Source organism: Chanos chanos, chromosome 7 (genome assembly GCF_902362185.1).
Source record: "Chanos chanos chromosome 7, fChaCha1.1, whole genome shotgun sequence".
Lineage (NCBI taxonomy): Eukaryota > Metazoa > Chordata > Actinopteri > Gonorynchiformes > Chanidae > Chanos > Chanos chanos.
This window is the reverse complement of record NC_044501.1, coordinates 47,348,085-47,360,584: the sequence shown is the minus strand read 5'-3', so window position 1 is coordinate 47,360,584 and position 12,500 is coordinate 47,348,085. Positions and strand designations below refer to the sequence as shown.

The 12,500-nt window shown below is 43.2% G+C and overlaps 2 protein-coding genes across 2 annotated transcripts in view; both read right to left on the bottom strand.

Moving 5' to 3' along the window:
- Positions 1–1,755, bottom strand: part of LOC115817040 (glucosidase 2 subunit beta) — a 111,584-nt gene extending 109,829 nt beyond the window's left edge. Inside the window, exons 1-2 of the mRNA XM_030780282.1 lie at positions 1,468–1,755; positions 1,144–1,260 (exon numbers count right to left, since the gene is read on the bottom strand). Of these exons, the coding sequence (XP_030636142.1) occupies positions 1,144–1,260; positions 1,468–1,552 (202 nt within the window). The 5' untranslated portion in view covers positions 1,553–1,755. The remainder of the gene's footprint in view (positions 1–1,143; positions 1,261–1,467) is intronic.
- Positions 1,756–3,814: 2,059 nt separating this feature from the next.
- On the bottom strand, positions 3,815–5,321 carry LOC115817306 (doublesex- and mab-3-related transcription factor A1-like). The gene is made up of 2 exons (XM_030780586.1): positions 4,853–5,321; positions 3,815–4,641 (listed from the first exon to the last, which is right to left on the bottom strand). The coding sequence occupies exons 1-2, from the start codon at positions 5,319–5,321 to the stop codon at positions 3,815–3,817; spliced, it is 1,296 nt and encodes a 431-aa protein (XP_030636446.1).
- Positions 5,322–12,500: the final 7,179 nt, after the last annotated feature.

The window sequence follows — 12,500 nt, the reverse complement described above, 5'->3', positions numbered from 1 at the left end:
TGAACAAATGGGAATGATCTCAAAGTTTACACTTTATACACTTTTCCCTAGCCTTAAATGACTTCTCAGGTTGGTCTGCTCCCGCATTACGCTTCAAGACAGTTCAGGAAAAGCCTAACTCTGAAAAGTCATTTAGACTTAAGACAAGGAGGCTGAGACGTCTCTTCTTGTGCCAACGCTCTCTCGAGGCTCACTATAATGAAGATGTGTAGCGTGGGACAGGCACCGTTATGCGCCTCCCCTGCAATGATGAGTTAAACTGAGTTCATATTTCTCTTAGGCGCTACAGCTGTGTCCCATCTCTGGACTATCAAACTACAGCCCAGGTTACAAATAACCGTGTGTGTTGGAATGCAAGTAAAAATGGGGGTAACAAACCACTTGATTTCACCAAAAAGGCAACAAGTGTTTTTTTTTTAAATCCTCCGCTGTAAAACTGCTGGAAACCCGTCTTTACACACCATCAGCACCAGCGCGCTACAAGCCAAGAGTCGCGTCACCTCTCACCCAGCTTGTGTTAGTCAATGTTCAGAAAACAGGGACATGACAAGAGCACGAGGCTCATTACAAGCCTGACTGCAACTGTTAGCAAAGCAATACACGGACTTTTTCACCCACCCAACAGCCCAATAATCACTACAAGAACCTGCTGAGTGGATGCTTTCCAAGAAGCAACACACTGGAGACTAAACTAGCTCAGCAAACTGCCGAACGGGGACTCTGCTCTAAAAGCTTTAAATGTCAGACAAGCTATCGACCTTCCGAGAGCAGCGAAGCTTCCTCCGATACGTCCCTGGACGGCCCCTGTGCTCCAGTAAACACCTAATGCATTTACAAAGGTGAACGACCCTCAAGCCACACTGGACAAATTATCTACGCATGCTGACACTGCACTGTTAGATCCTGTTACATGTTTGGCCGAACAAGCACTTTTCAAAATGTCACCTGGCGGAGCGAATATTGGATGAACAACTATGCTGTTTGGTTTTCCAAATGTAGCGTACCACAAACACAAACTCGACTTCCTACCAGGCATCCGAACGAATTATTGGATTCCAATTTGTTTACGGAAACTGTCTGTGGACTGGCGAACAAAGCGGGTGGAAAAGGTTACAGTGACAGAACAGTCATCGGTTAGCTCACCTGGTTCATCAGAGCCATCGGCGCAGTCACAGTAATCGTCATTAACTTGGTCAAAGGGGATCAATTTGGAGCCATCGATGCAGAGAAACGATTGTCTCTCCCTGTAAAATCTTTTATCTGCAAAGCCCAGAGATATAATTGATAGTTTGATATTGACGGCAGAATGAATTTTGTAAATTTAATGAAACAGCACCGTTTTGATTGTAACTGACTTACTTAACTGCGTTTATTTGGCATTAATTTCGTGGTCGATAATGTAACATGCCTCATTCTTCTGTTATGAGAGCCCGCGAACTGACATTTAAAAAAAAACGTTACACTTACATGACATAGAAATTCCTCGGATTTTCCTGGTATCCACGAATTCTGCAGACCAAATGATTAGAGCTATAACGGTGTGAAATTGCATGACACGTCTGAGAGATAGCACAGTTATCCTTTCAAACAGCCTTATAACTGTCACATTGTCGACTCTAGAGTCGTAGTCTGTGAATGAATGGACGTGTCGATATTTAGTGAAGATGACCAAGTGATTTTTACAGAAACTTTTCCAAATAAAGTTACGAGGAAAAACGATAAATAAATGCTTTATCAGAAAACAGGTTCCCAGGAGCTCTATACACTCGTGTTTGAGTATCCTTCCTGAAACAAAAGCACGTGACAGCTACTCTGCTTTTCATTGGATGGTTTGGGTGCTCACGACTCACGCCGTATTCTACGCGGGATGCTCTCTCTGTAAATTTTAATACGGGCATGCTAGTTCTGTCATCCAGAATTAAAGCTTCGTTTGCATTCATCGTGTGTAACTTTTCTTTGTTTGATCCCTTACATGTGACGTGCAAAAGTTTTGTTCAAGAGAAACGTGTGAATATCTCGCTAGAGCGTTGTCTTTATTGTCAAAGTAAGGCAGATGTAATGTTCACTGTACCTTTCCTCTTTCTGAGAAATTTAGCATGGTTCCCAAGTGTGTATGAATCAGTGTGGACTTTAAAACTGATATTCTTCATTCTGATGCATACCTTGTGTTTGCTAGTTAATGTGAACATCCTTAAAACCTTTAAATCGCTTACCTTTTACAGAACGCTTCAATAAGAGGGAAAAGATGTAAAATTGCATATTGCGTCACGCTCTTTGATAAAGATTTGGGTTTTGATAACTAGTATCGTATCCGATTCCATTGTATTGGATGACGTTCTTTTCTGAAACCTCGTGAGACATGCGGCGAATTTCTCCCTCACATTTCTCGCTCTGCACGTATGCAGTATGAAACGTGTCTTCAAGTAAAAGAAACGTTTTACTTCTATTCTGCCCTCTCATCTTTCCAACGACAGATCTGGGAAGTAAATCAAAGAGAAAACAACAGTTCACTTTGCCGTCAGGCCAAAGTGAGGACAATGTTTTTTTTCGTCCCACGCATTAAATATTATTTTCTGTGATTTGATGATGCCAACTAGCGACATTTTCTGTACCTCTTTAAAGTTTTGAAGATGTGAGACTCGCGCTGAAGTAAGAAAGTGGGATGGTTATATCATCTAAGGCAATATTGCATAGCGCTGCTAATATAGAGCGTGTCTGATGTATCTTTACTCCATAGCAACCACAGTTCAAAGCCCTATATGTATGTGTATGTCTGTGTGCATGTGTCCGTGCGTACGTGCTACCACACATAGTGTGTCACAGATATATTTGTATGAGTGCACGTACAGTTCCTTTATCTTGGGAATTAGAAACGCAACAACATGTAGTTTAATCATTCAACACAAGAATTATTAAGTATCTGGACAAAGTACCTTAAGCCGTGTGAAAACTCGTATATTGTATAATTTGACTGTGGACTTGGTTTGCATACAGATCATGTTGCTAAGGGAGACGAGAACCTCAATGCCCTCCCTTCACACACACACACACGCACGCACTTAACCACTTCACTCGGCTGTGAAAATGTATCGGTAAATTGATACATTTAAGTCATAATGTGCGCATTCAGAGGAGTCCGTCCCCACCAAGCTCAAAATATGTTTCACTTACCATCAAAATGGTTTGAACTTCTGCTGCGTAAACTGACGTAGTCGAGAAATTTGCTTTGGCGAGTTGACTCCAGGCTAACCAAAAGACCATTCATCACATTTAGAGTTGGTTCGGAACATACTGGCGTTTGTCCGGCAGTTATCATACTGAGAATTAAGTTCTCAAAGGGTTATTTGTCCATTTTCTGTTTTCATAGGCAACTCTTCGCAGTCATATCTCAGTCTCTCGCTATACTCAGTTGTTGTGGTTTCTTCAGTCAGAATATTTGTAATATAACTGCGTTACACTTACGAATACGCATATGTTTATATAAGCTATGTAATCAAAGTTCTGATTTATATTTGTTCTCGGTATAGTAAGACAAGGGACTAAGTTTTCAACTTGGGAGTTTTATTCATACAGAGCAATTCTTAGTAAAACATACAATATACAGATTGCAGTAGGCTATATTTAACAACAGGTTCTGAAATACAAAAATATAAAATGCAGATTTTATGCATCGAAACAGTACTAACATCAATATCAAAACGAAGACATTTTAATAATTTCAACAAAAAAAACCCATAAAAAAAACAGATTACTAAAGATGAGCATTTTTAAAATGATTTTAAAGCCGGTAGTAGTTTGGGGAGAATGCACTCAATCATTTGTCGTTGCTAAGACGGGAGAAGAGGCCAGTGTTGCTAAAGGAGTCTTTGGATTGTACGTAGGGGAAGTCACGGATCATGCCGGGGAAGGGGTAGTCTACGGTCGGCCGCAGGGGTAGGCCTGGCAGGAGCCCTGGAGTCAGGTATGGTGATATGAAACTCGGTAGCGCGCCGGAGGTCGAATAAGCCAAACGCAAAGGGTTTATACCAAAACGAGAATTCAATCCATACGCACTTTCGCTCACCATGGTGTTGGCAGATGTTGTTTGCAAGGGAGAGAAAGCTGATTTGGCATTCAGAGTGCCAACAGGCGAGCCTGCCAGGCAGATAGTGGTAGGTCGTGAGGTCGCGGTGGTTTCGGACACGGGTATAACCAAGTCATTAGAGTTCTTGTTTTCTTTAGAAGTAAGAACTAGTTCAATAGCTTTCACAATGTCGCCCATGCAGGTCCTCAGAACCGATTCCAGAGTGTCCCTTTTCAGATGAGGGAAAATTTTGATCAAGACTTCGATCGGGTCTCGGTCTTTGCTGGTGGTGGCAGGACCTTTAAGGTCAACAAGAGAGTAGTCCTTTGGTTTCTCCGACTCACTGCCCGACTCCAGATCCGAGGATGACATCGACCTTGGACTTAAGGTGTGATCGGACATTTGGTCGAACCCGGGGGACTGGTTGCCACTCGCTTTGTTGAACTCTCCGTGGTTCTTATCCCGTGCGAACACGGTGTCGTTTTTCCCCGTCGGAGACGTTAAACACTGCGCGTGGTGCGCAAACAGAGGTCGGCCCAGAAATCCGTTATAAATGTTGTATTTGTTCAGTTTCTCTTCTGAAAAAAAAGAAAAAAGAACATCATAAGTATACATACGTATACAGAAAACGGGAATATATCATTCCTTAGTCGCTGGTCTTAGAATAGAATAGAATAGAATAGAATATGCAAATAGCAAAATATCAACTGCTCGAATAGAACGCTTTTTCTTAGCCTTTAAAATTCCAATATCTAATGTTAGGTAGAACATATAAATATCACAGCCTACCCTCTCCATTCCGCTCTTCATTGCCGAACACATCCGAGTTCATACTTCCCGAACTGTGTCTCGGGTTGGTTAGAGCCATCTCGGTTTCAGACGGTCCAGTCCCGGGGTACATGAGCCCCAACTCCCGGGCCTCGCTCTCCTCTTGCGCCTGTTGCCTCCGCAAAGCCACCTGTGCCGCCATAACTCTCTGTCTCTCGGCAATCAGTGTACACTTTGCGCACACACAGTCTCTCCAACGACAGAAGCGCTTGTGTCCTTTTAAAGCGGACACGACACCGTGGTTTCTGCACCTCGCGCATTTCGGGGTTCTGGGGTAGCCCCTCTCCAGTGTCGGAGTGCAAACTGCAGCGGCCGCGGCGCGTAGGAAGAGAGGTGGAGGACGCAGAAGAGATGCAGGCACCTGCAGCGCTCCGACGGACAGAGGCGAGGGTGTATGACCAGGCAAAGTCAGCTGTCTGTTGCTATCCATTTTAGCTATGCGCGCCGCGGTGCTCCGAAAGTCCTGCGCGCTTCCAAAGTTGTCCACACTTCGTTAGCTCAGTGAATCGCTAAAACTGAGTCCTCTCCCTTAAGTGCGGGAGGTTTTAAGGGCGTGAGCCCGCAGGTGGTTTAGAGTGAAACAGTATACCTAGACACTCCCCTTAACGCTGAGTGTGTATTCTCTTTACCAGAGTGGCCATTCAACAGATTAAAGCCACTTCAAGAAAACAATAGTAATGCAACAGGTTTCGTGCCTTAAGCAAGTTGGACTGTGTTCAAAAAATAAGTTTATCACTGTAAAAGTTCCACAGTCTCTTAAAAGGGAAAAACAAAACAGGATTATCTCACTTAATGCACACACTTCATGACTTGCCTGTTTTATGTACTTTTGACACTCAAGAGCCAAGGTATATACCTACGTCAGATGACAGTAGGGATAATTATGAGCTAGGCCTACACTGTATTTTAGGCAGAGAAATATATTTCCATTTGATTAATTCATGGTAAGATCAAATTTACTTTACTAGTGCCACTAACGTAATGTTTGTAGTCTGGTCAACATGTGGTTTCAAACTTAACACCACGTGGCGCTGCAAAATAATTTGCGTGAAAACATTCTCACTGAACATTTTAAAATATATTTTAAATGTAACTGTCTGAATTTAAATCTCAGTATACTATACTTAATATGTTTCTGGCTTTGGACCCTCATACTAGACCGTAAACACGAGTTATTGGTTAACGCAACAGAGTCCTTTGAGCTACCCCTTGACATGGGAAAACCACGGTGTTAATTAAGTCGAACTAATTGTTCTGTTGTCTAAAATTAACACAACAACGGACCATCTGTGAGGAAATAATCATGATATTGTTTCTTTTGTGTGGCTGTTAATAGAACATTTGTCAGCAGAACGGATCGGGTTTCACTTGGCGGTTTGCCTGAAGTCCTGACATCAGTAAAAGATAGAGTGGCTAAGAGACGGGGTGCCTCACAGTAAGAACATGCGCGTGTACCTACGCGCAAAGGCGGTGGGGTTGGGGGGGGGGGGGGGGGTTGAGAGCAGGAAGAGATGCACAGTTAGGCATCACTAAAAAGCTTGTTCATAAATAGTTACATTATTTTCCGGAATAGCCGGTGACAAATATCATACCGAGACCGTAGTTTACCCATTAATCTGAATCATAGCGGGTCTCAAAACGATAGGGGAAATCTTTGGGCATTCTGTCATTTTTATTTTTATTATAATTATTCTGTGTGATAAAACACAAACACACACATGCAATGTGTCTGTAATAGCTCCCTGTGGAATCGTCACAGCATTTGCTAATGAATAATGAATGGAAGATAGAGGCATAATAGGACCGCTACAAAACCTCCAGGCGCACATCCAGCGACACATGGTCCTGCGTCGCCTAATGACGGTTCCCACAGGTGTGAGACGACAGGCTGACGGAAAGCTGCATGGCTGGCGGATCCTTCGGGTCCTTCCAGAGGGAGAAAACGCAGACTTGTACTTCCAGGGAGTATCTGTGGATAAGTTTTGTGCTTTAGTACCGGGGAATTTTAAAAAACTCTAATTTAGCGTCATGGCAGTGCAGGGCGTGCATGACGTGCTCATAGGGTCCTCCACTGTTGTGTTACAGGTGGAACATTATTGCGTGTGTATGCACCGAACTACAGGGCTACTGGGCTCCTGTGTAGGTACACTTCCCTTTTTTTCCACATTGTTAACCCTCACTGGTAATTTTTGGAAACCAACAGACAAATTCATAAATTCTGTCACTACACAATAAGACAATGGGAGAGGAAGCCAAAAAAAGTGGAGAAAAAAAATATAATGCAGGTATTTTGTCCACTGAAAAATAGTCATTGTTTGGCTGAGCCAAGAAAAATTACTTTATTAGTCACAGCGGACTAGCTAAAAAAACAAAAACAAAACATAGATAAAAAATCATGTTGAGTTCATGGAGTCAGTGCACACAATCAGTTCACAGCAGAACTCACAGCAGAACTCACAGCAGAACTCACAGCAGAACTCACAGCAGAACTCACAAGGACATCTTTCAGTTTGTACAAAGCACACACAGCTGGTCCAAATTCATCTTTCTTTAAACAAATACTCCTTATGACTGTTTTTCATCTCTCGCTCTCTCTCTCTCTCTCTCTCTCTCTCTCTCTCTCTCTCTCTCTCTCCATCTTTTCATTAATGTCCCAATCACTTCTTCCATCTTTCCAGCTTCTGGTTGGCCTTGTATGACTGAGGCGATCTATCTATTCATGCATCTATCCATCCATTCATCCATCCATCCAGCCTTGTTTTTCTTAAAAACCTTATCAGACAGCCAAACATCTGTCAGCGTTGCTTCCAACCATGCCAGGTCACAGCTTTGGGAAAAATTAATATACACGTTACACACAACGAAAGTGAGATTCAGCCAAAGCAGCCAGTGAGTTAAAGTAATAAAAAAAAAAACCCCGCACATATACATTACACACACATTGGAAGAGAGATTTAGTCAAACGAGACAGTGAGTTAAAGCGAAAGCAAACGGGATCATTCGCAGCCTGACGGCCGTCCAACCCCAGTTCCAGCCACCAGCCCAGTTCATCCTGCAGGTGGAGGACAGAGAAAGGAGGGATGGATTTAAATAAAAAAAAAAGACAAAAGACATGTGGAGGAGCTTTGCTTTATCATTTCATCCATTGGGCAGAGGACTACATGTTCACGTCGGCCTCAGTCCTGCAGCCTTCTGACTCTGCTCTACACTCCTTTTGTTTAACTGCAAAAACTGAGTCTTCGTTATGGTTGGCAGGCGATGCACCACTATGACAAGCTGGAGGTGTGTGTGTGTGTGTGTGTGTGTGTGTGCGTGCGTGTGTGTGTGTTGTCTTTTGTCCTCCTGTAAGAGGTTGCTTGTTTCATCAGATTACAATCTTCTCCTCAGTGGGCTTGCTAAAACAGAGCTTTGGGATTCACACCCAAATTCACCAGATAAGGAAAAATTCATTTTGACGTTCACAACCACACTTGGAATGATAACACAGGTTCAAATCCTTCTGGAGCAACACCGCACGCTGATTTTCAGCATCTTTTATCATGGGCAATATCTATTTGCCTACACAAGTTCCCAGTAACATGAGCAGTGATCAGCCAAAGTATCTCAAATAGAACTACAGACTTCTCACCCCCCCCCCCCCCCCCCCCCCCCCCCCGCCCCAACATATATGATTTTAATGCATCCACACAGATCTTTAGAGCACACAGGCTGGGCTCAGGGTTACCGGGGAGGCGCAGGACGACAGCGATGGGAGGTAATATGAGTGTGAGTGGATTATTATGGGGGGAGGAGGAGGGGGAGGGGGGTGTCTTGGTGAGAGATGTGAATGGATTACGGGGGGGTTTGTTAGTGACAGATGTGGGCGGACAGTGTTGAACTGTGTCCTCGTAATTCAGCATGGGTTAGATAACAAGTCCCATCAGGAACCTCTAACTGATCGCTTATCTAAGAGAGAGATAGAGAGAGAGAGAGAGGGAGAGAGTGAGAGAGAGAGAGAGAGAGAGAGAAAGAGGGAGAGGGAGAGGGAGAGAGACAGAGAGAGAGAGAGAGAGAGAGAGAGTCAGTGAGAGAGGGAGAGAGAGAGAGAGAGAGAGAGTCAGTGAGAGAGGGAGAGAGAGAGAGAGAGAGGGAGAGAGAGTGAGAGAATGAGAGAGAGAGAGAGAGAGATTCCTTTATCACCTTATAATTTGATCACTCTCCTTTCTCAATGAGAGCAACTCTGTGTGTGTGTGTGTGTGTGTAAAATGAGTAAAATGGTAAGAATTTTTCTATAGGGATTGTGTCTTTACCTTTAGCAGTTGCCATAGCACCAGACTCTGCAGCTTGTGCAGGTCAGATAAGCCGCATTGACATTATGGATAAGGTGAATGAACTGGCTATGAGTTTCAATACCTTAAATCCATTAGTTCTCTCACAGTCACTACATCTCTCAATCACACGGCATTCCATCCAGTGGCCTGCTTTTCTCTGTGTGAAGTTCTGCATTGTCTTGTCTGAGAGCATGTCTGGCAAGTGTTTCAGTAAATACGATAAAAACATCCTCAAACAGAACACGGTCACTGAGTGATCCTTTTAAAAACACCACTTATGCCATTAGCTTCCAGCTGACCTGAATCAGTCAAGAGTCTCAATGCTCTCTCTCTCTGCCCCCTCCCCTTCTCTCCTCTATCTCTGGTTCTCTGTCATTCTCCCTCTCTCTCTCTCGCTCTCGCTCTCTCTCTCTCTATCTCTCCCCCTGTCCTCCCTCTCTCTCTCTGAGACAAGTCTGTGTGTTTTATTTTCCATTGTCCGCTGTAAGTGAGGCATCAGTGGACTGAGAGAGGGGCCCTGATGGATGTGTATCTGCGCTGGAGACCACCCAATTCAGATTTCAGAGAGAGAGAGAGAGAGAGAGAGAGAGAGGGAGAGAGAGGGCAAGAAAGAGAGAGAGACAGCAAGAGAGGGAGAGAGGGAGAGAGGATTTTACATCCTGTTAGTAAGAAGTTGGGGAGTGTTTTGTATCATTGCTTCTGAAGGAGTTAGGCATTTTTGTTCTCAGAACACGACTTCAGGTTCACTGAGGGTGGTTGTAACGTGGACATGGACTCGATGTTTGGGATTGGCTCTCACTCTCTGTTTGACCTCCATTAGGGACTGTTTAAATGCACCAACCTTCTGTGCGGCCTTTAATCCTGGTCGCGAGCGTTCAGAAAAACCTCTAGCCATTTCAGCGAATCAGCTGCTTGATGCAAAAGCTCTCCTTCAGCTCAGTTCACACTGTCCAATATGAGTCCTCTATACACTTATCTCCACACGTTTAATCAATCAGTTTGACCGACAAACAATTTCAACCACCGACAAAAGATCTGCAAAACCATTTTGTCAAGAGAATGACAAGAGACGAGAAAACAAAACAAACAAACAAAAAAAAAACAACGAAAACAAAAAACTATTATCCTGAGGATTTGGCCGTTTGAGACCAGGGCCTACCTTTATCAATCATCCCAGAGTAATGGCACTGATCTGGGATCAGCTCCTTTCTGTCCATGTAATTGTATTCATTAGGATTATGGATGAATAAACAGATCCTAGGTCAGCAGGCGTATTTTGAGAGTTTTGGTATTTGCTTTTGGTAACTGAAGCCATGTCTCACTCATCAGTGTCTGTGTAAGTCAGATGGGACTTGACACAGGTGACACAGGTGACAGGGGTATCTGACCTGAGACAGGTATGTGAGCAGGATTACCTTTAGGCCTCTTCACAAGAGACACCCGAGTATAGACGTCCCGTGGTCCATTTCAGTCGCTACAAAAGAATCCACTGGACGGATTGAGCTCTAAGCCCCGGTCGCCCAGCCGTCGTCAGACCTCTCCGTTGGTGGTCAGCTTGTCTGTCAACAGCTGAGCGCTGGCTACTGTTTGGTACTCCGCTAACGGCCGTGTTTAGGCAGGATCGTCGATGAAAGAACTCCTGAGAGCTGCTGATGTCCTCTGTGTGGGGCAACGTAAACCACAGCCGGTCCCTTTCTCTACCAATTTCTCCACCGTCGTGTAAAGATTGAAATAGTCCTATTAAGAATTTTAAAATGTTCTATGTATCACTAACGTGATCAACTGGATGCAGAGGATTTCTGAAATGTCTTTTCAAAAACTCCGTCTGAATACACTGGTCTGGGCACACCTTGCCCTTGTCTCAGTTTTCTCAGTAATACCTGAACTTCTCTGCTACTTTTCAGTTAAGAAAAAAGCATGCAAAGTTTTGTTAACATAAAACAGCTATGCACTAATATTTGGGGTATATTTATGCATCAGTTAGCTTCATGTGCAGAAAAGTCTGTCAAGAGTAGATTTTGCCTAAATAATGATTTAACAGTTTTCTTTTTCCAAACTATTGTTAAAAGAACATACTGAAAGTGTTCTGCACCAAAGGTGGTTTTAAAAGGCTTAGAAGTAGCCACTGATAAGTGATGGTATGACAACAAGAGAATAACATGTGTCGGACATGTCGATATTCCACAGGCTACTTTTGTCAGTTCTTTCTTCGGTTTTGTGCTTTCGGCGAGGAAAAAAGTCCAGACATAAACCGCTTCCTACTGAGATACATCAGTCCAAATTAGCTACAATTTGCAATGTTTCTAACAGGATAGTAACTGAATGTACACAAACCCACAGCAAATTCAGTTTATTTTACTCTGGGAAAACACAAGACATCATCCTTTCTCACTCCAGTAATATGAAGCTATGCTACCAAACCCTCTGCTACCTCATATTTGACCTCTGATTCTTCCACTGTCGTCACAACCCCAGACGTGACAGTCGGAATCCCGGCTTTCTGTGCAGTCAAACACGCTTAAGTGGGAGCTCTTTTCCTCGTGTTCATTTTAAAGAGACACTCCATAAACAGTTTCCCTTCCAATGATTCTATTTGGTTAGGCGCCAATCTGTCATTACCTGTAATCCCTGTGTCAAGCAGAGAGGCGTCATTCTTGTTTGCGGAGTTTGAACTGAAAGACTACCTCAGTCACTCTGAACTGAAGAGCTGAAGATTATGGAAAAGAAAAAAAAAAAAAACCTTCACTATAAGCAGCCTACACTTTGACAGGCCTCACTTTCAAAAAAAGATGATGATGATCTTTTTTTTCCCTCATCCATAAATCCTTTAATCTGTTCTTGAAATGCTTCTCTAAAGATTTAACAAATCATGGGATGGCCCAGCTGGAGACCTGTAACTCTTCTGTTATCAGACATTCAAAATAAAAGTCTTATGTTAAACTCTGGAAGTCTGTAACTCTGTTGTTATCAAACATTCAAAATCCAACTCAACATTTGTGGCAACAAGTCATTGACCAAATTTCTCTTATTATGAGCTGTAGCATTCCACTATCACCATCCCTCTGTCTACTCGGAGATCTCTCAGTAATTAAACCACCAATCCAGAACCCAAAAACTATACTCATCGCCTTAACTATCGCCACGAAAACAATCCTCCTAAACTGGAAAACTAGGAATACATTAAGCATCACACAATGGTTAAACCTCCTCAAAGATTATATATCCATGGAACAAATTTCATCCCAGCATCGAACCTCACACTTCTGTTGTTATCAGACATTCAAAATAAAAGCCTTACT